This window comes from Herpailurus yagouaroundi, unplaced genomic scaffold, assembly GCF_014898765.1.
Source record: "Herpailurus yagouaroundi ecotype Mexico unplaced genomic scaffold, PumYag 100, whole genome shotgun sequence".
In the NCBI taxonomy this organism is placed as follows: domain Eukaryota; kingdom Metazoa; phylum Chordata; class Mammalia; order Carnivora; family Felidae; genus Herpailurus; species Herpailurus yagouaroundi.
This window is the reverse complement of record NW_024412391.1, coordinates 40,543,829-40,570,646: the sequence shown is the minus strand read 5'-3', so window position 1 is coordinate 40,570,646 and position 26,818 is coordinate 40,543,829. Positions and strand designations below refer to the sequence as shown.

General features: G+C 54.4%; 1 protein-coding gene across 6 annotated transcripts in view; it reads left to right on the top strand.

Moving 5' to 3' along the window:
• Window positions 1-29: 29 nt before the first annotated feature.
• ADCYAP1R1 (ADCYAP receptor type I) overlaps window positions 30-26,818 on the top strand; it is a 59,496-nt gene continuing 32,707 nt past the window's right edge. For 2 of the 6 annotated variants that reach the window (XM_040472320.1, XM_040472319.1), the window contains exons 1-3: window positions 30-311; window positions 11,547-11,685; window positions 13,205-13,310. In XM_040472320.1, coding sequence (XP_040328254.1) covers window positions 11,635-11,685; window positions 13,205-13,310 — 157 coding nt within the window. In that variant the 5' untranslated portion in view covers window positions 30-311; window positions 11,547-11,634. The remainder of the gene's footprint in view (window positions 312-11,546; window positions 11,686-13,204; window positions 13,311-26,818) is intronic. The other 4 variants (XM_040472323.1, XM_040472324.1, XM_040472325.1 and 1 more) reach the window with 4 other exon arrangements.

Genomic DNA, 26,818 nt, shown 5'->3' with positions numbered 1-26,818 from the left:
GCGGGTGCAGACGGGGGGCGCCGCGCTCCGGTCCCGGGCGGTGACTGGCGGCGGCGGCGGCGGCGGCGGCTCTAGGCGAGCGCGGTCCCCGCGTGCGCGTACGCACACGCCGCCGCGCAGGGACCACGGACACCCGCCGCCGGCCGACACACGGACGCGGAGACCTGGGCTCGGCGCGCGCTTCTCGGCGCACACGCTCCCCATCCCCAGGCGGCGCGGGGCGCGGACTCGCCGCTGTGCGCCTTCCCCGTGGAGTCTGCCCCGGGCCGGCCCGCCGCCCGCAGCCCCGCACGAGGCCAGGCTGTGAGCAGGTAAGGGCCGCCCAGGCGCCCCTGCCCCTCCACAGCGCGCCCGCCCTCCCCTGATCGGGAACCTTTGACCCCCGGGGACCGCGGACTCCTTCTTCCAGCTCCGTGATTCCCCCCCAAGCCGCGTCCTCCACCGACGGAGAGCGGGCCAGGGCCAACGCCGGCCAGCCTCTCGATTCCAAAACGAAGCCCCCCTCCTACTGCTGCTCCTTTCGTGCGCGACAATCTGACAGCCTCTCCCCACTCCCCCTCCCCCCAATATCTGGGATAGTACTCGGGGCGAGCGATCCCTGCATCCCCCAGGGGGCCACCTCCCTCCCCTCCCCGTGCCAGAGGGAGGACCAGGGGCTGGGAAGGCACTGCGGCCGGAGGGACCCAGAGGGGACCTGTCTCCCTACTTCCAAGGCAGACGGACGCGCCTACGCGGATCGGGAAGGTGACGCTGGAGGGTCTCTGGGAGCTGGCTACCGCAGTCTTCACGGGGCTTTAGGGGTGGGCTGGCGATGTGCTGGATGCGTGGGGGACAGGGCCCGCCTAGAATGTCCCCCTATAGTGACACATTTGGGATTGCTCATAAGAGCATCTTCTCTCGGTTTCCCGCGGCGCAGAGGGGCTGGGGTCTTGATGCCTGGGCTTCATTGGTCTCGAAGAAAACGTCCTAAGGAGGCTGTTGGGAGAAAAGCACCGGCCTTCCCGGGCTGCCTTGGGCCAGTCCAAGACCCCTGCCGACTGCCTTAAAGGCACAGGCTCCCGCTGCAGCTGCAGGAGGCGGGGGGCCACATCCTGGGCCGGACATTGGCGGTTTGAGGGGGCCAGAACGGGCGGTGGATGAAGCTAGCCACTCTGGAGGGAACCCGGGCCAGAAGCTGATTGCATTTCACACGGAGCTGGGGAGTGGAGCCTCACCACTGGAAGGAGTTCAGGCCCCCGGAAACTGCAGGGGGAGGAGAGGGGTGGTGGACCCCTTGGAATTCTCCAGACCATTTCTATACTTTTAGCGCAGTTAGTCTCCCTGACTTTACCCAGGCCATACGGTGTCCCACAAAACACCCCCCTCCAAAAAAAAAAAAAAGACACAGCATTTAGCTTTTCTAGTGAACAGCCCTGGGTGGGGGTGGGGGGGCGGATAGTGGCTGGGGAATGGGATGGGGATGGGGCTACACTAGTCTATGGAGGGCCACTTGCCTTGGGACTGCTGTTGGGTGGAAGCAGACAAGCATCAGGTCCAGCTAGAGGCTTTGGAATGGATGTGAGCTAATGGAGGGGATGAAAAATTGTGAGTTTGGGGACTGGGCAACAGCAGCACCCAGATTTTTCTCAGGAGGTCCCAGTCTCAGTTTGGTGCTGGCTGCAGGTGGGGTTGGCGGAGCCCCCAGTTCCCAGCTGAATCTGGGGCTCCTGCTCCCCACTGACTGACCTTGGGGAGGGCAATGAGGTGCCAGTCTGGACACAAGCTGGAATTGGAACATATGATTAGAGACAGAACACATGGGGGTGGGCCCTTGGTCAAAGCTTCTAACCAATCCATCAACAGGTGTGCGGGCTGACAGAGGATGCAGACCTGGCCCCTTCTTCTCCAGATGGTTCATTGGTGGGTCTGTATCTGGGCCAAGCTACCTCTAGTCTGTTTGTCCCTGTGTGCAATGAGGACAGGAGTCTGTGGGGAGCCTCTCAAGGGATCCTTCCCTACATTCTGAGGACTAATCAGGCTAGAGCGTCCATTAAAGTTCTCTTTTGTGTAAAGTTCAGGCCGTCAGGGGATTGATTGGAGAAATACTTTGGGACACTTTTTTTTTTTTCATGTGACCACCCCTCCCTGCCAGGCTCCTACTTTGGGACGCTCCCTCAATTTGTGTAAAATAAACAAACACATAAAATAGGTATTTACAGATCAGTATATGCAACTAAGAGGCTAAGAAAGATAAGAGCTAAGGCCACAAGGTGGCTTTCTTCCTGGGGATGTGGCCTCAGATTTAATGTCCCAGGTCTCTAGCCTCGCAGGGACGAAGACTTCATTGACCAAGGGCTGGCTGGCCCCGATTAAGTGGAGGACACTTTGTGCTGGCTGCCAGAGGGCAGAACCAAGGTGTGCCAGGCACAGAGCGGGGGCTCAGCTCAGTGCCAGGAAGGCCTCGCTTCCCTGAGAGCCACCCAGCATGGAGCCAACACCTGGGATGACAGTGGGTTTCCCGTCTGGGGAGGTATGTGAGCAGAGGTCTGATGCCCCAAACAGGGCCGCCTGGGGGGCTCGCCACACAGGTAGGGCTAGAGGCCCTGGAAACCTTGGCCACTCCTGAACAGAGCAATCTGAGTGCAGAGACCGAACGTGCCTGCCTAGTGGTCCAGCTGCCTGGCAACATACAGGCTTGGAAGCTCCTCAGCTGCGACATTTGTACTGAGCCCTGGATGCCGTCAAGAGGCACATGGTGACAGCCACCCCCACAGTGACACACATAGAGGGAGTGACACACTGCCTGGGAGGCATGTAGGTTTCCAAAGACACCTGCCAGAGAGGTGGGGCAGAACATGCAACAGCAGAAAGACATATGGACATTGGGACACACCGCCTCACACAGATCTGGGCACACAGATACCTGGGGACTCAGACATTTGCTCGAGGGAGATCACAAAAACCTTCCTTAATGAAAGTCCAGATGCACGTGGAATGGAGTGGAGAAAAGTGCGTGTGTTGAATGAGACTACATTGAGGGTTGGCAAGCTTTTTATGTGAAGGGCTAGATAGTAAATATTTTAAGCTTCGCTGGCCATACACCCTGTTGTAGCTGCTTAATTCCTCTGTTGTAGCATAAAGGCAACTAGAGATGATGCGTAAACAAAACAAACGGGCATGGCTGTGTTCTGATAAACTCCGTTTACGAATGCTGACATTTTTGAATTTCATACAATTTTTATGCGTCATGAAATATGAGTCTTGTAATTTTTTTCTGACCATTTAAAAAAATGGAAAAACCATTCTTGGCTCACTGGCTGTACAAAAATAGGTGACAGGCTGGCTCTGACCTCCTGGAAGTGTTTGCCAACCTCTTGGCTCTAAGGTTAGAGGAGAAAAGTGGTTTAGAAGATTGAAGAAGGAAAGGCTTAGTCCTGAGAGCCCGAGCTGCCCTAGGTGGCCTTGGATGCTTCCCTCCACTCTGGCTGGAGCTCCGAGTGCCCATCTGCTTAATGGGTGAGTGCCAGGAGAGGCTCCCTGCCTACCCTCAGCACCCCTGCTCCAGACAGGCCTCCGCTGTGTCCATGTGATAAATCTCCTATGCTGAAGACACCTGGAGACAACATTCATGAAAATGAAATGACATCATGTCACTTCAGCTCACCAGACAGGTCCTGGACCCCCTTATCATTCACCCTGCGTGTCCAGGTCTATGCCACCTCCACCAGGAGGGAGATGTGAGAGCGCCTGGACATGCCTCGTGTTTCCAACAGGACTTGAAACTCACAGGAAGCAGAATGAGACTTGAAACGGCCCAGGCTGGAGGGAGGGTCTCCTTATCGAGGGCCGGTGTTTCTCAGACAAGGGTGAGATCAGCCCAGGCAGATATAGCCAGGGTGGTGGTGGGAGGTGGGTTTGACCTTGAAGAGTAGCTGGGTGCTTTCATTTCAGTGCTGTAGTGCCTTACCTGTCCTCAACATTCCCCCCCTGACAAATGGGCACTGCCGAGGCTTGACCGAGAAAAAAAATAAATAAATCGCTCCTTTGTAGGCTCCTTCAGATTTCCCAGCTTCTGATTTAAGGCTGTGTAGTGACCCAGGTCTTGCCTTTGGTTTCTTCTCCTCCCTCTTGTTCCCTTCTGACATTTCCTGCCTGCCATTTCCCCCTGAAGTGGGCCAGGGAGGCTTTCGTCTCCTGTTTTTCCCGTGTCTCTGGATCCTGCCCAGGCCCCCATCACCTCTACCCTGAATCCAGAAAATGGCCTCAGTGTGGGTTTTTCCCCTTCTGCTCAGCTTGCCAGCTTTCTGAGGAGTATTGCTTCACCAGGAAGCTTCTCACTGCACTCCCCTGCTTACGGTTCTTCTGTGCTCCCACCCTATCCTAGGGACCAAGGCGGCAGGGTCTCCAGCACCTGCAGACTGGCACCAACCTCCCACCCTCTTGTCCACCCCCACTTCCTGACACCTTGCTGAGCCCCTCGGCACCCCCAGGTCGCCTTCCCAAGCCCACTCACCAGGCACTCGTCAGAGTTCTCTGGGTCCCCACCCTGTATGGGGGCACATGCCGATCAGAGCCGGCCCTCCCTTCCAGGGGCTCATACCCACTCAGGAGGGACTGCTGGTTGACAAGCGTCAGACAGATGGTGAGACGCTCTCAGTCCCTCCATGCCTGGGAGGGGCTCACTAGACTGTCAACAAAAAGGGCTCTACTCCTGGCTTCCCTTCCCCTCCCTTTCCAGCCTCTCCCTCCATACCTCCCACCGCCTTCCAGGATGCCCTTCCTGCTGTACACACTCTTTGCCCTTCTTCTGTCTTCTGCTTCCTCCTCCCCCTCTCCTCCTCTCTTGCTGTTGTTTGGTGGAGGGGGGCGGGGCTCTCCCTGGCAGAGAACTCCCAGGACCCCCCTCCAGGACAGGAGATGTGCCTGGACTAGTCAGTGTGGAAAGGCTTTGCAACATGACCTTGGGAGAGTCTCCTGGTTTCTTAGGGCCTCAAACCCTCACAAGTGAAATGCGATAACATTGCCAAGGTGCACATGTGTTCCAGCCTAGCCCTTCCCTGCCCTGAGCCCAGGTTTCTCACGTGTAAAATGAAGGGTGTGGGTGGCGCCATGGGGGCCCTTCTAGGGACCTGCGTTCCGTCACCTACTGTGCACAGGACCCCAGTGGCCAGGTTCTGAAAGGGGAAGGTTTGAATACCCAGAGGAGCATCAGCATTAACGATTTATCCTGCGATTGCCAGGCTGCCCCTTACCCAGGCATTGGGTTCTGTTCTTCATCGGCTCTGCCCCTACCGAGGAGGAAGAGGTTCTAGGGTTTCCCTGTTCCTTCCCAGAAGCAAGTGTAGTTCCCTCCCTTTGAGGGGTGAGCTTGGCAGGGGTTGGGGGGGGGGTAATGTTTATCTTTCAGTCTTCCCTCCCTGGTTTCCTGCACTGGGAGGGAGAGAAGGAACTAGTGGGGGCAGGTTCATTAATAAAGGGAGTATGTGGCGAGCAAGGCTCTCGTGGATCATCTGTCTTAGGTCAGGCTTGGCACTGCAGGGTGACAGGGAGGGATGCTGAGTGGCCAGAGGAGTTCAGTCGGGGATAGCCCAGATGGCCCCAGCCCCATGAGGGCAGGAGGACCTAGATCTGTGTGGCCTAATGGAAGGTGAGGTGCTGCCCTCCCACTGTGGGAGCATCCGTAAGGCAAAGCTGGCCCAGAAGAACAGGGTGGAAAGACATCAGAGCTTTCCCCTGAAGACCCTGGACCAGCCGCTGGAGAGAGGTGAGCACCCCATCCCGGGGGCTGGGCCGTCCTCAGCCGGAGGGCAGCAGAAAGCATCCTGTAGGTGTGGGGCAGGGAGGGATGGCTAGAGGGTCTCTGAGTCCCCTCCCACTCCATGCAGAAAGTTGGGAGCCTGGTGAGTCACCGCTGGCTCCGGTGTGCTGACTGATGATGCTGTCTTCCTGTGTGCTTGGCGCAGTGGCTCACCGGAGGACACAGCTGCTCTTGTCTGTTCCCGCTGCCATCAGTCACTGGGCTGATGGGGCCTGAGGAGGGCCTCCCCAGTATGGAAGGGGGAGCGGACTCCCCGCTAGACCAGGTATCTGTCACACACCCATTCTTGTCAGACAGGACTCCAGTACTCTCTGCTGTGCGAACTTGGGAAGTATCTCCCCCTCTCTGGCCTCAGTCTCCCCACAGGTAACTCAGTAGTGATAATGGAAGGTGGCCTTGAAAGCCCATATCAGGTGTGAAATGCTGTGTCTATAATTCACTCTTCCTAAGGAAGGTGTTTCAGATACAGAAATATGGGCAAGGGGTAGCAGAAGTTCTGATAAGTCCCCAAAGGTGTGAGAGGGATCACTAGTAACATACAGATGAGTTCCGAGCTGATCTTTCTCTTGCCAAAGGCAAAAAATAGCAGGAGTGTAGGGAAGGCGTGCACAAGCTATGGGGCCAGGTTGCTTGGGTTCCCTTCCCAGCTCTACCACCTATTTGCTGTGTGACCTTGGAGAAGTTACTTAGCCTCTCTGTGCCTTAGTCATCTCAGCTATAGAATGAGGATAATGCTAGTGACTACCTCAGAGGTTTGAGCAGGTGAAAGGAGTTAATGCAAATGTATCACTTGGAAGAGTGCCTGGCACATACTGAGTGTTTAATAAATGTTAATCATTAGCAAATAAAGGTGCAGCAGTCTGGCCATTCCCATTTGGAACGTCACACAGGGCTATGGGGATAGAGGTGATACCAAGAGGTGCAAAAACTTGGACACAGGTAGTAAGAAATTTAATAATGGTTAACGCAGGTATAGCCCTCACTGGAACCAGACTATGCTATATACTCTGTGGTTTACTTACATGAATCTGGTGGTATCGCAGAGTAATAGCTCTGAGGTAGGTATTATGATTATTTCTATTTTACAGTCAAACTGAGGCACAGCAAAACTGGCTCGCTTGAAGTCCTAAGGCTAAAACCTCTAGCAAAATGGTCCCCAAGTCCACCACAGTAAATGCCAGGGAGTAGAGTTGGATTGTTCTCAGATCAGTTGTAAAAGCCAGTGGCCCCAGCAGAGCCCGGACCCAGGAAAGTGAACCTGGGAATATCAGTGACCAGGTCATCCTGAGTCCGCCGTGTGGCTGGGCCAAAAGAGCCCAGTGTCCGTGCTCAGGGAGGAGAGAGTCCAACCCCAGACCACAGTGGCCAGGCCTGACCTTGTCCTGTGTGAAGGTCACTGGCAGGTTGGAGGAGTGCAGAGGAGGGAGGCAGCCAGGACGAGGGGGAAGAGGAGCAGCTGACAGGGCTGCAGGTGGCAGACCCAAGGGACGCATGTCAGAGGGCAGGGGAACCGTGCATGTGGCCCACAAGAGGGGCGGGTTTGGGGCAGGTGGCCAACAGCTGGAGACTCTGAGCGCCGTCCAGCGAGGGTGGTGCAGGTGGGTGTCAGGGTATGGATGGGGGGAGGGCAGGAGTGCCAGGAGGGCCTGAGGAGACCTTCGTCTTGCAAAGGCTGGAGGAGGTGATCCCTGAGGTCTCCATCTGAGGTGAGGGAATGGGAAGATCAAGGCCTGGGAGCTCCCACCCTCTCTCTCACTGGTGAGTCCAGTTGGGCAGGGGGTGGACTGTAGTGGGTCGGAGGGGGAGGGAGAGTGAATAAGAGAGTGGATCTTAGGAGTTCTCGTCACAAGAAAAATAAATGTTGTAACTGTGTGGTGACGATGATAACTAGACTTATTGTGGTGATCATTTCATAATACGTGCAAATCTCGAATCCTTACGTTGTGCACCTGGAATCACTATAACGTTATATGCCAGTTATGTATCTCAATAAAAAAAAAGAGGGCAACAGTGGGAATCGGGAAGACTGGTCGAGTCCCAGATGAGGCCTTGTGTTTGAGAAGACCCCAGCCCCTCCACCCTGTGTCACTGGGCTGCTTCACATCATTGCCTAAGCAGCCTGGTGACAAAGCAGAGCTGGGGGATGGTTGGGCTGGGGCCTCTGCTCCAGCTTGTTTTTAATTCAGCGCAGCTGTGGCCGAGGAAGGAGCTGGCCTGCGGAGAGCAGGCGTGAGCATCCTGCAAGTCTGGCGTCCCCGGGCGAGCACGTGAGCGTGCGCATGTTTGTGCGTGTGTGCCCGTGCCTGAATCCAGACATTTCTGACTGCCTCTGTACATCTGGATGCCTTTGCAGAATCAGTGTGTGTATTGGGGCACAGATCAAGAATCTGATAAACACGTGTGAATCTCTGCAATGCTGTGTGGTCGCATCTGTGCGTACCTTTGTTCTGCATTCTGAATGTGCCTCTGCATTTCTGTGAAGGAGCGTGTGAATGTGCGTGGAGTTGTCTGGCAGTCCCTGAAGGAGCTTCCACCTTTGTGTATTCCACACATGGCGGTGTACTGATGCCTCCAGTGGGTACCCTGGGGATAAACATCTCTCTTTATCTCTGTGGGGTTGACAGGTGTTTATGCTCTTCTCCGTGAACGTGTGTGTGTGTGTGTGTGTGTGTGTGTGTGTGTGTGTGTGTGTGTATGAGAGAGAGAGGGAGAGAGAGAGAGGAGATAATCAGAAATCAGCCTGCTCTCAAACATGAACTCATTCTCTGCTTGCCTGCTACCACCCACTTGCCCCTAGAGCAAGCAGAGCCGTGGAAGCTGCCTGCTCTTCTGGACCAGCTCTCTTCGTTCTAATAAAGGTCAAAACAGGGCCTTTAAAATCCCTACTCTACGTGAGAGTTACCTGGACAGCTGTAAACAACATTGATGTTGGAGCCCCGGCCCCGGAGAGACTGACTCAGTTGGGCTGGGGCTATTTTTTTTTTTTTTTTAAGTTTATTTATTTATTTTGAAGGAGACAGAGACAGCACGGGCAGGGGAGGGGCAGAGAGAGAGGGAGAAGGAGAGAATCCCAAGCAGGCTCCGCACTGCCAGCACAGAGCCTGACGCAGGGCTCGATCCCATGAACTGTGAGATCATGACCTGAGCCAAAACCAAAACTCAGATGCTCAACCGACCGAGCCACCTAGGCGCCCCAGGCCAGGGGTAGTTTTAAATGTTCCTCAATGGTCCTGATGGGCATCCCGGTTGAGTGTGAGCATACCTTCAGACCAGGGTCGGGGATCGGGGAGCAGGAAGCAAGTGTCCGCCTGTGGGAGCCCCATCCTGAAGGAAGCTGGTGGTGCCTTTGCCGTCTCAGGGTGTCGCTGACAGCAGGGAGCTCTCTGCTTTCACTTCTGAGTGCTCTTGCCTGCTGTCTTCCTCCAGGAACGTCGCTCTGTGCTTCAGGGCAGAGGCCTCCCCCAAGAGGGCTGAAGCAGCAGCTAGCTCATGTTTGTGGTGGCGCCTTGCTGGGAGCATAGGAGAGGTGGCCCCTGAGGAAGGAGCACTGCATCCACTTGGCGACACGGGCTGTATATTCACTTCCCTTCTCTGGCTCTTGTCTGGGCCCTGCTGGCCACGAGGGAGCTGCGGTGAGGAGTCACCTTCCTCTTGGCTAAGAAAGCTGAGACCCACAGAAGCACGTGGTCTCGATGATGGCTGGCTGCTGGAGGCTGAGGCTGCTGGCCCCCCACCAGAAGGGCTGATGCAGGGGCCGGGGCTACCTGGCATTGCCCGGGGTGGAGGCCCACCTGCCTTCACATCTCACCAGCCTTCCAGCCCGTCTGACACTGTCGCAGGTGCGGAAGAGGCAGCTCAGATCACAGAGGCTTTCTGCCTTATGGTGTCTTCTCTGAGCCCTCCGCTGGCCGAGAGAGACGGACAGCCTGCAGCATGTGCTGAGGGGCCCGGGGCCAGGCATCCCTCTGTTCCAGCCAGGCGGGCAGGAGTGTCGGCTCCTGTTTCAGCAGACAGGGCTGTAGGCTCCCACGGATGGTGCAGGTGCCCGAGCCCTCTGGGGACCACCAGTGCCAGGTCATTGCCAGATGCAGCCCGTGATCACCAGAGGTGTGGAGGGCCCTGGGAGTGGGTGCAGAAATTAAAGCCTGCGAGTCCAGCCCAGCTGGTGCCCCGGGACGCCTGGGGATGATGGGATCAGCGCTTCCCCAGCCTGCCCAGTCCTTCCTGGCCCGCGAGGGAGAGCCTGCACCAGCACCTTCAGGGCCCCCGGGGCCTCTCAGAGCATATCTTGGGGATACCCAAGGCCTCCCTCAACATCTCTGAGTGGGCCCTGAGTAGGTCGAGCAAGAGGTGGGCAAGACAGGGCCGCCTTTTGTTGCACATTCCTGTAGCTCATTTTCTTTCTCCTTTGTGGGTACTTGCTTGTCACCAGATTGCACTTGGAGGGGCCAGCAGAGGAGGATGCGTGGGTGCGCAGAGGGCCAGGGGCACAAAGGAACCGGGGTAACGGCAGCTCTGCCCACTGTGGGGGGGTGTATGCAGTGACTAAGGACGCGGCCCCCACGGGTCTCTGAACCAGGCACCTATGGGTTAGTGGTGGCCCTGACACAGGCCTATGGAATTGTTTTATTAATAATTTAATAGTAGTAAAAATAACAATGTTTAAATTACTGTGTAGTATTCCATTGCATGGCTACTGGGACCTATTAACAGTGCCTGCTTGATGAATGCTTTGTTGCTTCGTTTTTTGCTGTTGATGCTATTTTAAGCCATGCTGCAGTGAATACTGTTGCATGTGCTTTTTTTTTTAAATTTTTTTTTGGGCAAGTGTAAATATTTCTCAACAGATACCCAGATGCGGAATTGCAAGGTTGAAAGGAATATGCGTTTACGATTGATTTGAGAAGCAGACCAGGCTCTTCCCCTGGGAATGTGCCAGGGCTCCCATGCCCTCTGTACTCGACTCCCTGTACCCTGTCTGGTGCCCACCAGCAGCCCCAGTCCTCTAGAGTCCCCTCCCCCCCCCCCCCCTTGGAGCATGCTTTTCAGCACTCACTTGGTTTTGTATGTCGCGGTGGCAGAGGCTTTATCCTGGAGGTCAGGTGGGCTGAGGCAGGGTGAAAGGAGGTTCTGTTTGCTAGCGGGCCAGGCTCGGCAGCTGGAACACAGTGACCCTCTGTGGCGAGAGGTTCTTTCTCACGTAGCAGTCTGGCGCTAGGTAGGCCTTCCAGGCTTGTAGGGTCCGGCACCGGGAAAGGGCGAAGGCGCAGAAGCGGAGAGCTCGTGCTGCATTATGGACAGGTGGTACAGAGGTGACACGTGGCCCTGCCAGCTGTATTCCGTAGGTGGGAGCTTCACCGCATGCCTGCACCTGAGAGCAAGAGGGACCAAGAAATGTCCCTGCTGGGTGGGCACACATGTGCCAGCTAAAACTCTGTCTCAGTGGAGGGAGATAGGGGGAGACAGTCGTCCACTGCAGAGGGGAAAGCCATCCAGACCATTCTGGTAGTCTGATGGGGGCCTGAGCCGGTGTGTTCCCACTGCATCCCCAGAGCCTAGCACTGAGTAGGAGCCCAGCAGGTGTTTGTTTGATAGAAGAATAAAGAATGCATGGACAAAGGCGGGGGGTGGGTTACCCTTGGAGACTGAGAGCCTTGCTACAGGTAAGGGGGGGTGTCAAGAAGAAGGGCTGTCCCTGCCCCTCCTCTGCCACTGGACCCACAGGGCTCATGCCTTCCTTTCTCTCTAGCCTGTAGACACCTTGGGGCTGCCCAGCGCTGCTCTGAGTGGGAGGCGAGCAGTGCTGGCCTGAGCCTCCTTCCGGATTGAGAAGCGTCATGGCCAGCATCTTGCAGGCCTCTCTGGCTGCCTTCCTCCTGCTGCCTGTGGTAAGAGCCCAGGACCCTCCCCTCTGTGATCATTTGGAGCCCCAGGCTCATCTGAACCCTCATCCCAGAGAAGAAGCTGCATCTTTTGTATGCCCTTAGCCAAGCTCAGTTCACCTGGCTGGTATCTCTGCCTGAACCCCCACTGGGCCATTCAGTGCCTTTGTGTGAATTACAAAGGGTGCCCCTTCCTCAAGACCCTGTACTCATTTGGCCAGAAATTGTGACACAATTTATAAATCTATTATGTTGGTGACGTGTGTGGCAACCTTTAGAGTTGTGCAGTATACAACCTGCTTGACTGTATGCAGGGGCCCTAGTCACAGCGGCAGAAAGTATTTTGATCCCAGTCCCCAGCCCATGAGGCTCTGCTAGGTTAGAGCTCAGAAGCCTGCTCTTTGCTCATGCCTCTTCCTGAACACGGGAAGGGTCAGGGAGGAGGGCTCCTAGGCATTGGCTTCTGCCTCTCAACCTGGGAATTTAGACCAGCAGTGGATGCGCTGTTTTCAGAGCCCTGGATGCCAGTCCTGCCTCTTTCCTGCCTTACTGCGTGACCACGGAGAAGCTTGCCCCTCTCCCTGGAAGCCAAAACATCTGTGAATAGTCAAGACTAGACTGGATCCTTCAACATGCCTTGTGCCTGCCTCCGTATTTGCAGACATCCCTTTGAAGAACCATCCCTGCCCCCAGAGTTTTAAGTTAAAGTGATAGCATTAGAACACAGCTGTCATGATAGTAATGCATGGGCTTTGAAGTTACTTGGTCCTATGCTTAAATGTAGTACCTGCCACTAGCTGGCTGTGTGACCTTGGGCAGGAACTTTTTAATATTCTGAGTCTTGGTTTCTGCTTTTGTAAAATGTGGGCAGGACTAAATGAGAGCAGCTAGTAGGTCCCGCTGAATGCAACCACTGCTCCCTTGGCTGCCGCCCCTGGGAGTGCACCTCCTTTCTGAGTCCCCAGAGGAGAGAGAGGATGCGCTTTCTTAGCCCCTTCTCTCTCCCACCCCCTACTTGCTTCCCTAAGGCACACCAATAGCCTCAGTGGTCTCGGGAGCCAGACTGCTCTAGGTTCAGATCCTTGCTGTATGGTCTACTAAGTTGTGTGACTGCGAGAAAGTTACTTAATGTCTCTGTGCTTAGATTCACATCTGTCAAATGGAGAATGATGAAAATAGTACCTACTCTGTAGTGTTCTTGAGGTGTACATGCATATGACAGAATAACGCATGTGCATAATATAATGTTATATATGTGTTTGCTAATATTATTATAACACATGGAAACTGAGACCCAGGGTGGGGTGGAGTCCACTGAAGGCCACGCATTGAATTGGTGAAGAAGAGCCTCAGGGAATCTGTGGTAAAGTGGAGTCCGGGACCCCTGCTGGCCTGGAAATCTCTTTGGCACTATTCCTGCTTCTGCTCCCCATCCCTCACACACTGCCCCTGGGGCTTAGGTAAAAGGGCTTGTACATGAACCTCCCGGCTCTCTCCTACCGTCCATCCCATGTGTCCCTTGCAGGTCACTGCCATGCACTCTGACTGCATCTTCAAGAAGGAGCAAGCCATGTGCCTGGAGAAGATCCAGAGGGTGAACGACCTGATGGGCTTGAATGACTCCTTCCCAGGTGAGTAGGGTGGTGAGGAAGGCTTGGCGTCCCCAGCGTATCCAGGCCAACCTTTGGAAACTGGCATCCCAGCCTCTGGCCATTTTGTAGAGAACTGTGGAAGGTTCAGGCACCTGGGTCCTTCTGAAAACCCTTCGGGGCGAGGAGTCCTGGATCTGCTCTGGGCAGGACCCTCAGGTTTCCCTCCTCGGGGACAGCCTGCCCTGGATGTCTCATTCTGGAGGAGGCTGTTCTGGGTGGCTGGCTGTGGCCACTTCTTTCCCATGGGGGCTGGTGTCTGAGCTGGGAAGCTGCCGTTAGAGAGCTCATTAGCAAGCAGCCCGGGCCTGGTGGCAGCAGGGACACAGCTGTTGCCAGTGGCTGAGCCAGAGAGCACCTGGGCAGCCCAGGGCAGGCAATGTGGGGTCATTTCCCTCTTCCTCTGCTCACTCCATCAGAAGCCAGAGAACAAAGCTGCAGGAGGAACCCCACTGCTGGCTGCAGTCCTTCTCCTGGGGCTGCCGTTAGCATTGTGGCGGGGCGGGGGTGGGGGGGTGGGTACTGCTTTCTGGTGCTGGATGGGACTGTGCGCTGCGGGACACTTAGCAGCCAGAGCTCTCTCCGTTAGATGCCAGTGACAACCCCAAATCCCTTGCACCTTTTCCAAGTGTCCTGAGGGCGTGGCATGACCCCTGGCTGAGAACCAGGGGTCTGTGTAACCCTCCCTTCCCAGCTCCCCATTGCAGATGGGACACTGAGGCCCATGGGGCCGAGGCACCCTCAGCTTCCTGAGTCCCAGTGGGGTCAGGAAGAGGGTCTGTGTGGGAGCTTGGGGATTTGGGGGTGGGGGCATCCCTGGAGGTCTTGCCGGCCTCACTTGCACCTCACTTGCTGGAGGCTGGGCTCTCTGCCCAGACTAGAGGGCTCCACTTTTCCCTCTGGATCCTCCCCATTTATGAGGAGCTCTTCTGAGCACCATCTGTTTAAATACTTGATTAATCGGCAGCCCAGTTAAATGTAACGGTCCCTCTGGGCTGAGCTCCCTGTACAGTCAGTGAACATTAACTGGTAATGAAGCTGCTCCTGGCCATGCTGGCCTTTCCCTCCGGGCCGGGCTCTGGCTTAGCCCTAACCAAGGCCGAAAGTGGATTCTAGGCCCCGCCATCCAGGGAGGCTGAAGCAGGGGGCCCAGATGGGCACAACAGTTGCAGGAAACCAAATGAATATCTGGTCCAAGCCTTTAGTCCAGGAGATGGGAGGCGGGGAGCCCTGGGGGCAGGGACTCTTTAGACCACACAGGGGTGGGAGTCCCAGCCCAGGGCAGGTCTCAGATACACTTGGGGTTGAACAATGAGAAACATCCAGGAGGGAAGAGTAGAGGTGGAGGTGGGGTGGGGTGCAGGTTAATTGTACAGCAATTTGGGGAGCCCCGGGTTAGGAAAGGACATGAAGGCCTACCCACAGGGGTGTTCTTGAAGAAGAAGCATGAGTGAGACAGATGTAGTGATGGACTCCCTCCCCAGGGGGAGTGGGGGGAGGGGGTCTCACTGTCCTCCACACAGTGATGCTCAGAAGAGGGGGAAAGGAGTTCTCTGTGGGGAAGGTAGGGAAGGATTTATGGAAAAGGGGGTATTTACACCAGATTCTTGGTTCTCAAACCTTGCTGCACATCAGAATCACCAGGAGCTTTTAGAAAAATGTACCCAAGCCACAATCCAAACCAATTAAATCAGAACCACAGCTCATTATAGTCATGATTTTTAAAGGCTCCTCAGGTGATTCCTGAGGTTGAAACCCGTAAGCTAGGCTTAGGGAGGAGCAGACACGTGATGGCAGGTGAAAGCCCAGGGATGGATGAATGGCAAGAACATTCTAGGCTGAGGGGACCCCAGCAGCAAGAGGAGGGGGAGGGGAATTGGTAACTCCCTGTATCTGGAACCCTGAATTGGAGGGGTGGGCTACAGAGAGGGGGGTGGCTGGGGGTGGGCTACAGAGAGGGTCTGGCTGAGAGTCCTAGGGGCCCTGTGAGTCAGGACCCACCACAGGTCACCCTCAAAACTGGACTTGGGTGAGGGACCCCAGGTCTGTGGAAGAAATTCACTCATCCACCCACACACTCATTCATTGACTCACTCATTCATTCATTCCTTCACTTGCTCATTCATTTGTTCATTCATTCATTCATTCATTCGTTCATTCACTTACTCATTCATTTACTCACCCATTCTCTTATTCAGGCAGTTACTCATTTGCTCACTTATTTGCTTACTCACTCATTCATTCACTTATTTGTTCACTCATTCATTCACTCATTCATTCACTCACTCATTCATTCACTCATTCACTCCCTCGTTCACTCTCAGTCACTCTCGTTTATTTCGTTCACCCACTCATTCACTCACTCATTCTTTCAACTCACATGATAAGCTGAAACCTTATTAAGCAAAGTCAAAAGGCAGCCAACAGGTGGAAAAGAAAAGGAGGCTGAGGGCCCAGCTGGACCACCACCTCTGTGGCCCTTTCTTTCTCTGTGGCTTAGAACATTCTCTATTAAAACGTGGGGGTGGGATGGATAATGTTAATAGTCAATACTTACAAAGACTTACCATGCGTTGGTCACTGTGCTAGTGCTTTTCTTCTCCCTCTGCAGCAACCTAGGAGGTAGGGCCTATTATTACCCCTATTTTATAGATGAGAAAACTGAGGCACAAGGAGGTTTTATACCTTGCTTAGAGACAGTTCAATAAGATGCAGAAGTGAAACTTGTATCCAGGCATTCTGTGCCCTCAACCACTGGGATACACTGCCTCGGAAGAAGAATAGGATACCCTGAGGCCTTAGCCCCCATCACCAGCCAAGTGACCTTGTGAAGGGCACTTAACACCTTCATTTTTCGGTCTGCAAAATGGAGGAGAAAATAATACCTATCAAATAAGATTATTGCATTTAGTGCCAATCGTGGAAAGTGCTAAGGGTGACATGTGACATTTGCTGAGCACTGGGCAGAGATGTATGTTATAGTTACTTAGAGTTGTCATCTTACAGTGTGGACTGCCTCTAGGGTGACCCTCCCATCTTCTGCTAGATCTGAGTTCTGGGGAAGTGTGGAAGTCTCTGCAGGAAACAGGGCAGTGCATTTTGGAACAATCTGGAAAGGTTTTCTGGAAGACCAGAGGAGGGGCTGGGAACCAGATCCAGGCTGCAGAAGGCCGATGGAGAAGCATGGGAAGGGGAGAGAGACCTCCAGGTGGGGGATGACCCGATAAAGGTAGGAAGGGAACAGTGAGTAGGGTGGGTGGGGACCGTAACAACTGGCACTTAAATACCAGGGGCAGCTTCTGAATCTTCCCGCGCATATCGTTGCATGGTGTAGCTCACGTAACCTCAGCCACCCATGGGCTGGGCAGAGTTTTCCCTCCCATTTTACAGCTGAGGCTCCACAGACTCACAGAAGTGAGCTTGTTAGCCCGTTACCTGGTAAGTCCCGCAGCCAGGGAAGGAGGGGCCAGCGTGTGCCTTTGGTAGTTCTGGAGTCCTTGCTCTTAACCTCTGCATTGTTCTGTGGCTCAGAAGAGGTGCGGAACCACACCCTCCTGCCTTGTGCAGTGAAATATCACTTGGCAAGAGGAAGTTGCAATGAGGCTGGAGAGAGAGGTAGGTGAGGAGGGCCTTCAACGTGCCCCCAGAGGCCTGTACTTCACTTGGCTACAAAAAGGCTAAAGGGCATTTGTGTTTCTAGGGGCCAGGATAGCATGAGGCCTCAGCTTCCAGTGACCTGCTTGGCTGGGTCGCCCAGGCCCCAGCGCCAGTGCCGTGGAAGGAGAGACCCAGGAGTGTCCAGCCCGGTTCACTGCAGGCCTGTGGTCAGCAGGGGTTTTCCCCTACAAGCTGAGGTTGGAAGAACCCCTTCTCAGGGGCTTCAGAGCATGTGGCCTCTGGGCATCTTTCTAGTGTAGAAGTTCTGGGAGAGCACCGGTCTTGCTGTCAGCAGACAGGGGAGAGTTTGCTAGCCCCTTCATTTCCCCAGTGTGTTCCATTTGAGCCTCGGGTCCTTGCGGCATCCTTGTTGTTGTGCAGCCGAGCCAGGCTGCTGGACCTTCCGATTCAGCCTGCTTGTGAAATACAGGCAGCAGCTCGTCTCTGTGCTGTGTGCAGTGCATTAGAAAACTCCGGGGGGCACTTAAAGATGCTGATATCCAGGCCCTTCCCGGGCCCATGTGATCAGCATTTGGGGGCAGGGCGGGGGAGGGAGGTGATTAAAAGTATGTGTTAAAAGCCTTCAGATGATTCTACAGGATATCCAAGTTTGAGAACCATTGGTGTGGGCAGAGGATAGCATCCACGGGGTGCCCACGTCGTCTCGGATGAGGGAACAGGTCCCAGAGCACAAGCAAGCCAGGCTGGGAGCTTATTCTTAGCCAAGAGTCAGATGTAACAGAGAATTGGCAGTTGGCATGGGGTTGCCAGTCCGTGCTTGGGTGAACTGAGAGAGGCCAGCCCTCTTGCTGCACCCCTTTTTTGCCCCTCCCCTGCCCCTTCTGTCCCTAAGCGCACGATGCACTTGCAAATGGAAAAAGAAGATCTGTCGGCTTGTTCCAGTAACTGTGAGTTGTGAACTCACAGTAATGCACTGACCTGTTTTAGAAATATATTTATATGTATTTCATATGTTTCCCCATCATCTTGTAAATCCAGTGAAGTGAGTGCATTGGAAGGAGGACACTGGTCTGCTGGGGGTGAGGTTGTTCCATGCTACCGTGCGTGTGTGGTTGGGACTGTGGGAAGCTCCCACGAAGGCAGCCGTTTCTGGTCAAATCCTTGTCTGTCCCTGGGACACCCCAAAGAGGACATGGTAATGCACAGAGTGGCCTTCGGAGTAGAAGCCAAGGGACAGAGAGATGTAGGGGTGGGATTGGGGTAGCGGGGAAAGGTCCCGGAGCTCAGCAGACAGCTGAAGAGGGTAGAAAATACAGGTCAGGCCACGGACCACTACGTGGTTTTGTTCACAGCATCCTTGGTGTGTTTTAAAGATGTTTATTGAGACTGTTATTGAGGAGCTATATTTAATGGTTTTGTACCTCATCCTAAGCCCTGAAAGCTCAATGGGGCTTGAGACAGCACTGAGTCCAGCTCTGTCACGTGACCCAGGGAGAGGTCGAGGCTGGAGGTGGCAGTCACTGGCTGAGTCACACAGAAGGCTGGAGCCAGCTCTGGGACAGGACCCAGGTCTGCCCTTCTAGCCGGGGGGTGCCCTTTGTGCCGCAGTGCTCTTGTGCCCAGAGAGAAGGAGAAAGGACTCCTGTGCGTGGGAACGGTGTCTCCACTCTTGACAGTCCCCGGGACCCACACAGGTCACAGGCGCAGCCTGCTGGGTTGGTGGCTTTGTTCTCCTTGCTCAGCCCAAGTGGCCTGCCCGTGCAGGGTGAGTCCAGCCAGCACCTCCCATTTGCAGGGCTGTGGGCTTCCACAGCCTGGAGGCCCTCTCTGCATTTCTGTGGGCTTTTTGGGTGTGGTCCTCCTTGAGGGTCCCCTCTACTCTGGAAGAGATGGAAGAGGCCTACGGTGGCCACGGCTGGGGCAGGAGGGAGGAGGCTTGGAGGGAAGATGAGAAAGCCTGCTTGTTGCTATTCTGATCCAGTCCCTGAGGCCTGTCCTGGGTGCAAAGTGTTGCGTCCCAGCCCCCACCTCCACTCTCACCAGAAGAGGAGAGGCCCGGAGGAAGGGGGGCCACTTCAGGGCTGGGCCCAGGCTCCTCACCCCAGGAGCAAGATCAGCTTCTTGACTGCACCTCCCTGCTGCTCTGAGACTGAACGGGCACCCAGCATGAGAAGTGGGGTCTACAGGGACCCTCACCCGGAGGAATTTACCGCCCCTGTCTGACAAAGGGTTCCGTTTCTGTCCAAACTGGTTTTTCTTTAGTCTTGTAGTTCTCACACTTGAGCCTGCATCAGAACTTCCTGGAAGGCTGTTAAAACACAGAATTACTGGACCCAGCCCCAGAATTTCTGACTCAGTGGGGCTGGGTGGGGCCTGAACATCTGGATTTCTGGCAAGTTCTCTATGGTGTTCCCGGTCTGGGGTCCCCACTTCGAGAACCACTGACTTCCAGAGGGGAGGGCTGCATCTTCAGGTCCCCAACCCCCGATGTCCCTTGCACTGAGATCACAGCTGGTCCCCATTTTACGGATCAGAAATATTGGCTGTAAAGTAAATTGCAGTAAATTGAATCATTTTTTACCCTTGAACTGTGTGCTAAAATGAGGGGCTTGTTCTAACAATACCCAAGCATCCTCAAAGGGAGGACGGCATCTTTGTCTGAGTCCCTTTGGTGCCCCTGGTCTCATGGGTTTTGAGCACTGTGGGGAACTGGACGAAATCATCACCATGACAACCTGCGATTAGCTCCTTATTTTGTTCCAGTTGAGGCTAATGGCCCTGTGTTCTCTCTCTGTTCAGTGTGCCCAAGTGGTCTTTTCCCCTCCTGCTGTTGCAAGGCACTTCCTCTCGTTGGCTGCTTTGTGCAGTGTCTTAGTGGGAGCAGCTCCTCAAGAGTGCACAGGGCTATCCCCTGGAGCAGGAAACTTGAGGTGTCTGAATTCCTCTGACGTGGTGCCATAGAGACTTTGAGTTGGGGTCGGGGGTGGGGGCAGGCAGACTGAGCCAGGAGGGCACAGGTGGACTTCGTAGAATTGGGGAACCAGAGGAAAGGTGAAGCGGGAGGCTTGGGGGCGTCAAAGCAAAGAACTCTCGCAGGGGATAGGAGCCATTCTGATTTTTGACCTCTTCTGCAGGGGGGAGGAGGGGAGGGAAGCAGTGTATGATGTACTTGACCGTGTCCTCCTTGGAGCCTGCTTTCCTGGCTGCTATGTCACTAACGTCTGGTTTTCCCTGTGTTTCTGGCCACCCCTCCTCTGTCTTCTTTGCCAGCCCCTCTGAATGCTGGCATGCCTTCTTCTGTTGAGGCCAGGCCCTATTGTCTTCCCTTTTCTTCTCTAATGCACACCGCCTCACGGGACCTGTCATCCAGGTCCGTGGCCCTACCACGCACCCCTGTGCCAACCGCTCCCTGTTCCCTGCTTCCAGTTCCGACTTCCCCTCTGCACTCTGGACTTTCATCTAACCGCCTATTTGAAATCTACCTCCACTTGGCTCTTGGCACCACCTCAAACTGAACGCGCTCCAAACGGGACTCCTGAGCCGCAGCCCAATACCCTCCACCGTTTGCTTCTCACCCGGTTCTCTCCCCTGTGGGGAATGGCGAACCTCTCTAGCCACACAGACCCTCAAGCCAGAAATCCAGGTAGCATCCTTGGTACCTCCTTCTCTTTCACCGCATTAGTCAAGGTAGCCTAGACTTCTTGCTGCAGTAACAAAAACCAAAAACCAACCAACCGAAAAAAAGACCTGAAAGTTGCCGAGACTCAGCACACCAGTCTCGATTGCTTGCACACGTCGTCATAGGCCGGTGTGATTGGCAGAGGTGGGAGGTGGGGCTTGACTGCACAGTCATTCAGAGATCTGGGTTCCTTCCATCTCAGGACACTGCCACCCTCAACGTGTGGCCTCCGAGGATGCTACAGAGAAGGGAGAGGGAGAGAAAGGGCGCAGACTATGTGAGGGGAGCCTTTGAGAGCAGTTCGTCACCTCCACACACTGTTGGTGAGAACTCAGCCGCATAATGTGGATGAGTGCACTTGCCAGCCGTGTCTGGCCTGTCTGTCACCAAGCCCATCCGTTCTGCCTCCCAGCTCACCTACACAGAATGTCTTTCCATCTCCGCTGTCCTGGCTCCACATCAAGTCCCTCCGCCATCCCCTGGACTTCTGCCATATCCTAACAGACATGTCTCCATGTTTGATTTGCTGCTCTTGCAATGTATTACCTTCCCACGCAGCTGAATCAGACCATGTGACTCCTTGTCTTAAAACGCATCTGTGGGAGGCAAAACAATGCCCCCACCAACGATGTCCACGTCGTGATCCCCAAAGCCTGTGAATGTATTACCTTACATGGCAAAAGGAACTTGGCAGGTGTAATTAAGTTAGGGATCTTAAGATGGGGGAGAGTTACCTGGATTATTCAGGTGGATCCAATAGAATCACAAGGTCCTTATAAGGGAAGGAAGGAGGCGGGAGGGTCAGAGAAGGAGAGATTTGAGGATGCTTTGCTACTGGCTTTGAAGATGGTGAAAGGGCCCACAGGGCAAAGAATGTCTTGAATCTGGAAAAGACAAGGAGATGGACTCACCCTAGAGCCTCCAGAAGAAACGCAGCCCTGCAGACATCTCCATTGTAGTCCAGTGACGCCTATATTGGACTTTCTGACCTCCGGAACCGTAAGAAATTGGGGCAGTTAGGTCACCGAGTCTGCTTTGTTGCAGTAGCATAGGAAGGTAATTCATCATCTGAGCCTTCTTAGCATTTAGCATAAAATGCAAAATGTTTGTCATGACCCCCAGACTATAAGCTCTGTGCAGGCAGAGACTAGGGCTGTTTTATTCACTCCTGTATTGCTCTGCAGCGTCTGACTCATAACAGACACAGAGTTTCTTGAATAAACGAGAGAATAAAAGAGAGGGTAAGGGGAGAATGCGAAGGAAAAAAAAAGGGTAAAAGGAGGAGGGAGAAGAGAAGGAGAAAAGGTGTTTCGGTATCCCGAACAGATGGGGATAGAGAAGCTGGATATATCCTGTGGGGGTGGGAGGAAAACGAGTTGCTGGCCTTACTTAGAGAAACTCAAGGCTCTTTCCAGAGCCCAGATCCTATCCTCCTCATCTCCCCAGGAAGGGTTTCTGGGGGGGGGGGGATTCAGAGCAAGCCCCATCAGAGCCCACACCACCTCCCTCAGGGACGGGCTGAGCGGGGGAGCTGGAGAAGTGTGCATGGGCGTTCTGGGAAGCCTGACGTGGCCACTGGAGTTTCCTCCTGCCCCCAGTGGGCAGAGGTCTGTGAGCTCCCCATGGGGTCAGGGACATTCTCCCCTAAAGGAGAACTGTGTCTCTATTCAGAGCATTTCTGACATTGAATATGTGAGTTTTCCTTCTCCGGTTTTCTGTGGGCCCCAGGTGGTCTCCCTACAATTTAATTCACTTCTGATATTAACTACCTGGAGTTAGCATGGACCGTACTGTTTAAGGGTCTTAGTCTCAAGACTGCGCCCCCCCACCCCACCCCTGCCACTTCACACACCAGTTTTGCAAATCATGAGTCCCCATGTTACACACTCTTCTGTCTGACTTGACTACAAATTGGGGGTTCCCATGACCCCCTTGTCAGGCTCAATAATTTGTGGTAATGGCTCACAGAACTCAGGGAAACATGTTTACCAGTTTACTGTAAGGGATATAAATGAACAGCCAGACTAAGGGGTTCACAGAGCAAAGTCCAGAAGGATCCCAGGCGCAGGAGCTTCTGTCCCTGTGCAGTTTGGGGTGCACCACCTTCCTAGTATGTGGATGTGTTCACCAACCCAGAAACTCTTGGAACCCCATTGTTTAGGGTTTTTATGGAAGTTCTGTAATGTAGGTATGATTGACTACACCCTTGGCCATTGGTGATTAGCCCCTCCTCCTCTGAGGTTGGTGGGCGCGGCTGAAATCACGTGGTTGGTTCCCCTGGCAACCAGCCACAGCAGCCAAGAGTCACCTCATTAGCATAAACTCAGGAGTTGTTGAAAGGGGCTTATGAATAACAAAAGACAGTCTCATCCTCTTGAGGAAATTCCAAGGACTTAGGAGCTCTGCCTGGGACCTGGGAGGAAGACCAAACATATAGTTCTTATTATATCATGATATTACAGTCTTCTAAGTCCAGGTACTGGGATTGGGCCCAGTTTGTGGAGCGTGTCTGGCTCTGTCACTAAAATCGAGTTACTGATTTTAGTTCTAGTCTTTCCATCTGCCCTGATGCTGTAGGAATTGCTCCTAGGACCCTTAGTCCCTGGAGGGGAACCATGCTGGGAGCCTAAGGAGGCACGAGGAGGGCTTTGATAGTGTGGCAGGCCACGGGGAAGGGTCGCACACCTTGGCAGATACCCCTTGGTAGATGTTTGTCGGGGCAATGGGGCCAGGGAGGGCAGCCCTGGACTGAGAATGCATTTCCCACCATGCCTGTGCACCTCTGGCCTCCAACCTGGGGGTCCCCTTCTCCCCTCCTGGCACCTCTGCCTGAGCCCTGTATCCTTCTCTGCCCTTCAGCCCTCAGGACTATGCTCCCTCTATTGAAAGTGGCTTGAGGGGTGCATGGGTGGCTCCTGTCAGTTAGGCATTCAACTCTCGATTTTGGCTGAGGTCATGATCTCTCGGGTTCGTGAGTTTGAGCCCTTCATTGGGCTCCTCGCACTGACAGTGCAGAGCCTGCTTGGAATTCTCTCTCTCTCTCCGCCCCTCCTGCACATGCTCACTGTCTATCAAAATAAATAAATAAACACACACACGCACAAAACAAAAAGAGAAATTAGAGTGGTCTGAGACCTTGGGAATGTCAGCTGGCAGTAGCAGCTGGCACTGCCAAGGCCTAATGTTCCACATTAAGGGAACATCTGTTGGCTGGGGCTTCTAGGGCATGGGCCAGGCACAGCCACACTCCACAGCCATTCCACCATCAGCATGGACCATGGCAGCCAAAGATGTGCTGTTGGGTCTCTTTCAAGGACATGATGTCATAAGCAGCCACATGCCGGCTGGATGTCCTGCTGTGAAGGGTGGACAGGAATTGGCGATCACTGGATATTATCGGTGGTCCCAGTGAGGCCTGGGACCCTGCCTCCCTCTGGCCCCAGTGTCCTTGTCTTCTTGGTTTGTTACCTTTCAGAGTTTTCTATGGTGCTTCCAGCTCCCAAGCTTGGTCATTCCAGGAGCAGGAGACTATATGCCAATGTGACTGGGTGTGAATTCCAAAATAGTCAGATCTGAATTCTGAGAGACTGGGTTTTCTGCACTTGGAAGCTTTGGGTGCCTTCTTGTCCAAACGCCTCCCATAAGTCTGTCATGGGCCCCAACAGAGAGGCTGGGAGCACATGAGGCCAGTCCTAGACCCCCTGTCCCGGCTAGTGCCTGCCCAGGCATCCTCTGTGACCTGTTGGTGGCACCCCACTGGCATTTCTCCTCACCTTACAGGGCTCTGCTGCTTCTCCCTGCCTGGGCCTGTCTCAGGGGAATGATTCTCAGGGACACCTAATTGAAATAATGAAATTAATGACAGTAACAACGGTGAACATGCATTGAGTGAGCCTGGAGTTCTAAGAGCTTTACATGTATGAATTCATGAGTTGTCACAATAGCTCTGTGGGGTGGGACACTGTGGGTCACCCACTGGCTGTCTCTTATCTGGTAGAGAAGCCCTCTCCAAAGCCCTTATTTATAGACCCCTCAGCAGGATGTGGGTCTCTTCCTGAAACTGTATTCTGCTGTCAGACCCCCCCCCCCCCACAAGCAGCTACCTCTCTCCTCCACCTTTGTCCCCTCTTAGGAATTACATCACCACATGTACTCTACTGCCCGCCTGGTAAATGTGGGATTCCCTGGGGCTCCCTCCTCCATGCCCTTCTCACTTCATGCCCCTTCCCTGGGTGAACTGCCAGGGGAAAAGCAAGGGGAAAGCGAGGGCTGGGCCTTGGGGGCCATATTAAGGACTTGAGGTGGGGTGGGCTGTATGACCAGGCTGGATCTTCCTTTTGGAAAGATCACTGTCACAGCTGTGTGGGGTGGAGGAGACTATGGTCCCAGTGAAAGGTAGGTTGCCCCTTAACTAGGTGGGGGTAGGGGGATGGAGAATAGGGCATGGATTCCACAAATATTTGGAAGTCAGACCAACAGGATATGGTGTTCAGTTAGACCTGGAACAAGAAGGAGAAGGAGACACAGCAAGGGTGGTCTGTTACCGAAACCCAACTTCAGCTACCCTCTGCTCAAAAAGCCAATGCTCGAGAGATGAATTTTGATTGGAAAGGAATATAGGCTTTGTTCAGGAAGCTGGCCACTGGGGAGAAGGCAGCCTTGTCCAAAGGCCAACTCTGAGGTTTCTGCCTGGCCCAGAGATTTTTTTTTTATTTTTTTAATTAATTAATTAATTTTAATGGTTATTCATTTTTGAGAGAGAGAAAATGAGTGGGGAGGGGCTGAGAGAGGGACAGAGGATCTGAGGCGGGCTCTGCACTGACAGCAGAGAGCCCGATGTGGGGCTCGAACTCGCAGAACTGTGAGATCATGACCCGAGCCGAGGTCACACACTCAACCAGCTGAGCCTCCGAGGCAATCCCCCCACCCCCACCACCAACAGGGATTTGTTTAAATGGGTATAGGGCAGTTAATCAGTTAAGGGAGTGCAGTGGTCTGTTACATTTCTTGATTACATGCCCACTCGATGGTGCCAGCTATAAAGACAACATTATGGTGCTCGGAGGTTGGCCAGGTTGGTGACATGCAGAAGGGCTCTGTTCTTTTCTAAGAAAGAATGCGTGATCTACAGATTTACAAAGAGAGATTTAGCTAATTATGCGGGCTAAGGGTGCTTGCTAAAGTTTGAAGACGACTAGGTTAGCCAGAGGGTCAACTGAGGCGACATCAAGTCTAGGTGTCTAGCTGGGGCTGAGACAGGAGATCAGGCTTCAGTAGGAGATGCTGAGTTGAGTCTTGGACATGCTGGGTTTGGATTGCCCCGGACCCTTTATGCTGGGGATATCCAGCCACGGGAGGCTGCTTTCAGGGAGTGCAGGACTCAGGATGGGGAGGTTGTCTGTGTGTAGCTCTGTCCTTAAGTCCATGAACCAGTGGTCTTGTCCAGGGTGAGAGGGGAGAGGCCAGGGCCAGGGTGGCCGCCAGCACCTGCATTCACACAGGGTCAGCAGGGCAAGCCCTGCCAGGGTGATGAGGTGGGCTGTGGGTGGCTGGTGGCCCAGGCCAGAGACATTTCAGTGGAGAGGGAGGTAGAGTCAGGAAAGGGTGAGGCATGAAGGGAGGTGAGAAAGCGGCCACAGGGAGTGTGGGAGCTGGAAGGAGAGAGAGGATGCGTGGTGGGCAGAGGGGCAGGAGGGTCTGCTGAGCCCCCAAATAATATCTGGTCATCAAGTTCGTCATCTTTCTCTTGCTCCCAGCAGTGCATGTCCAGTGAGACCCAAATCTGGATGATTCCCAGACACCCCTCAGCCTGTCCTTGCTCCCTCCTCCCTTTCCAGCTCTCAGTATTTGCCTGAACTGGGCCTGTGTCCCCCCGCGCCCCCCCCCCCTTCACAGTCCCGGGCCGTGGCCATGCAGGCCTCTGCCTGGATGCCTCTGCCCTCCTCCTTCAGGTGTCAGAGCCTTGCCATCTGGAAGGCAGGTGCGGCCCTGGAGCAGCACCCTCAGGCCAGCCAGTTCCCAGCCCCCCCCTTAGGGGCAGGGAAGGCCCACCAAGGAGGCTGAGCTGAAGCTGGCCCCCAGAGTGATAGGGGAGGCCTGGAGGACTGGGGGGAGCTGGTGCGGGATGATGGGAGGTTGCTGTAAAGACCCCCGGCCTCTCATGCTTACTGATCCAGCCCTGTCCTGTTGCTGC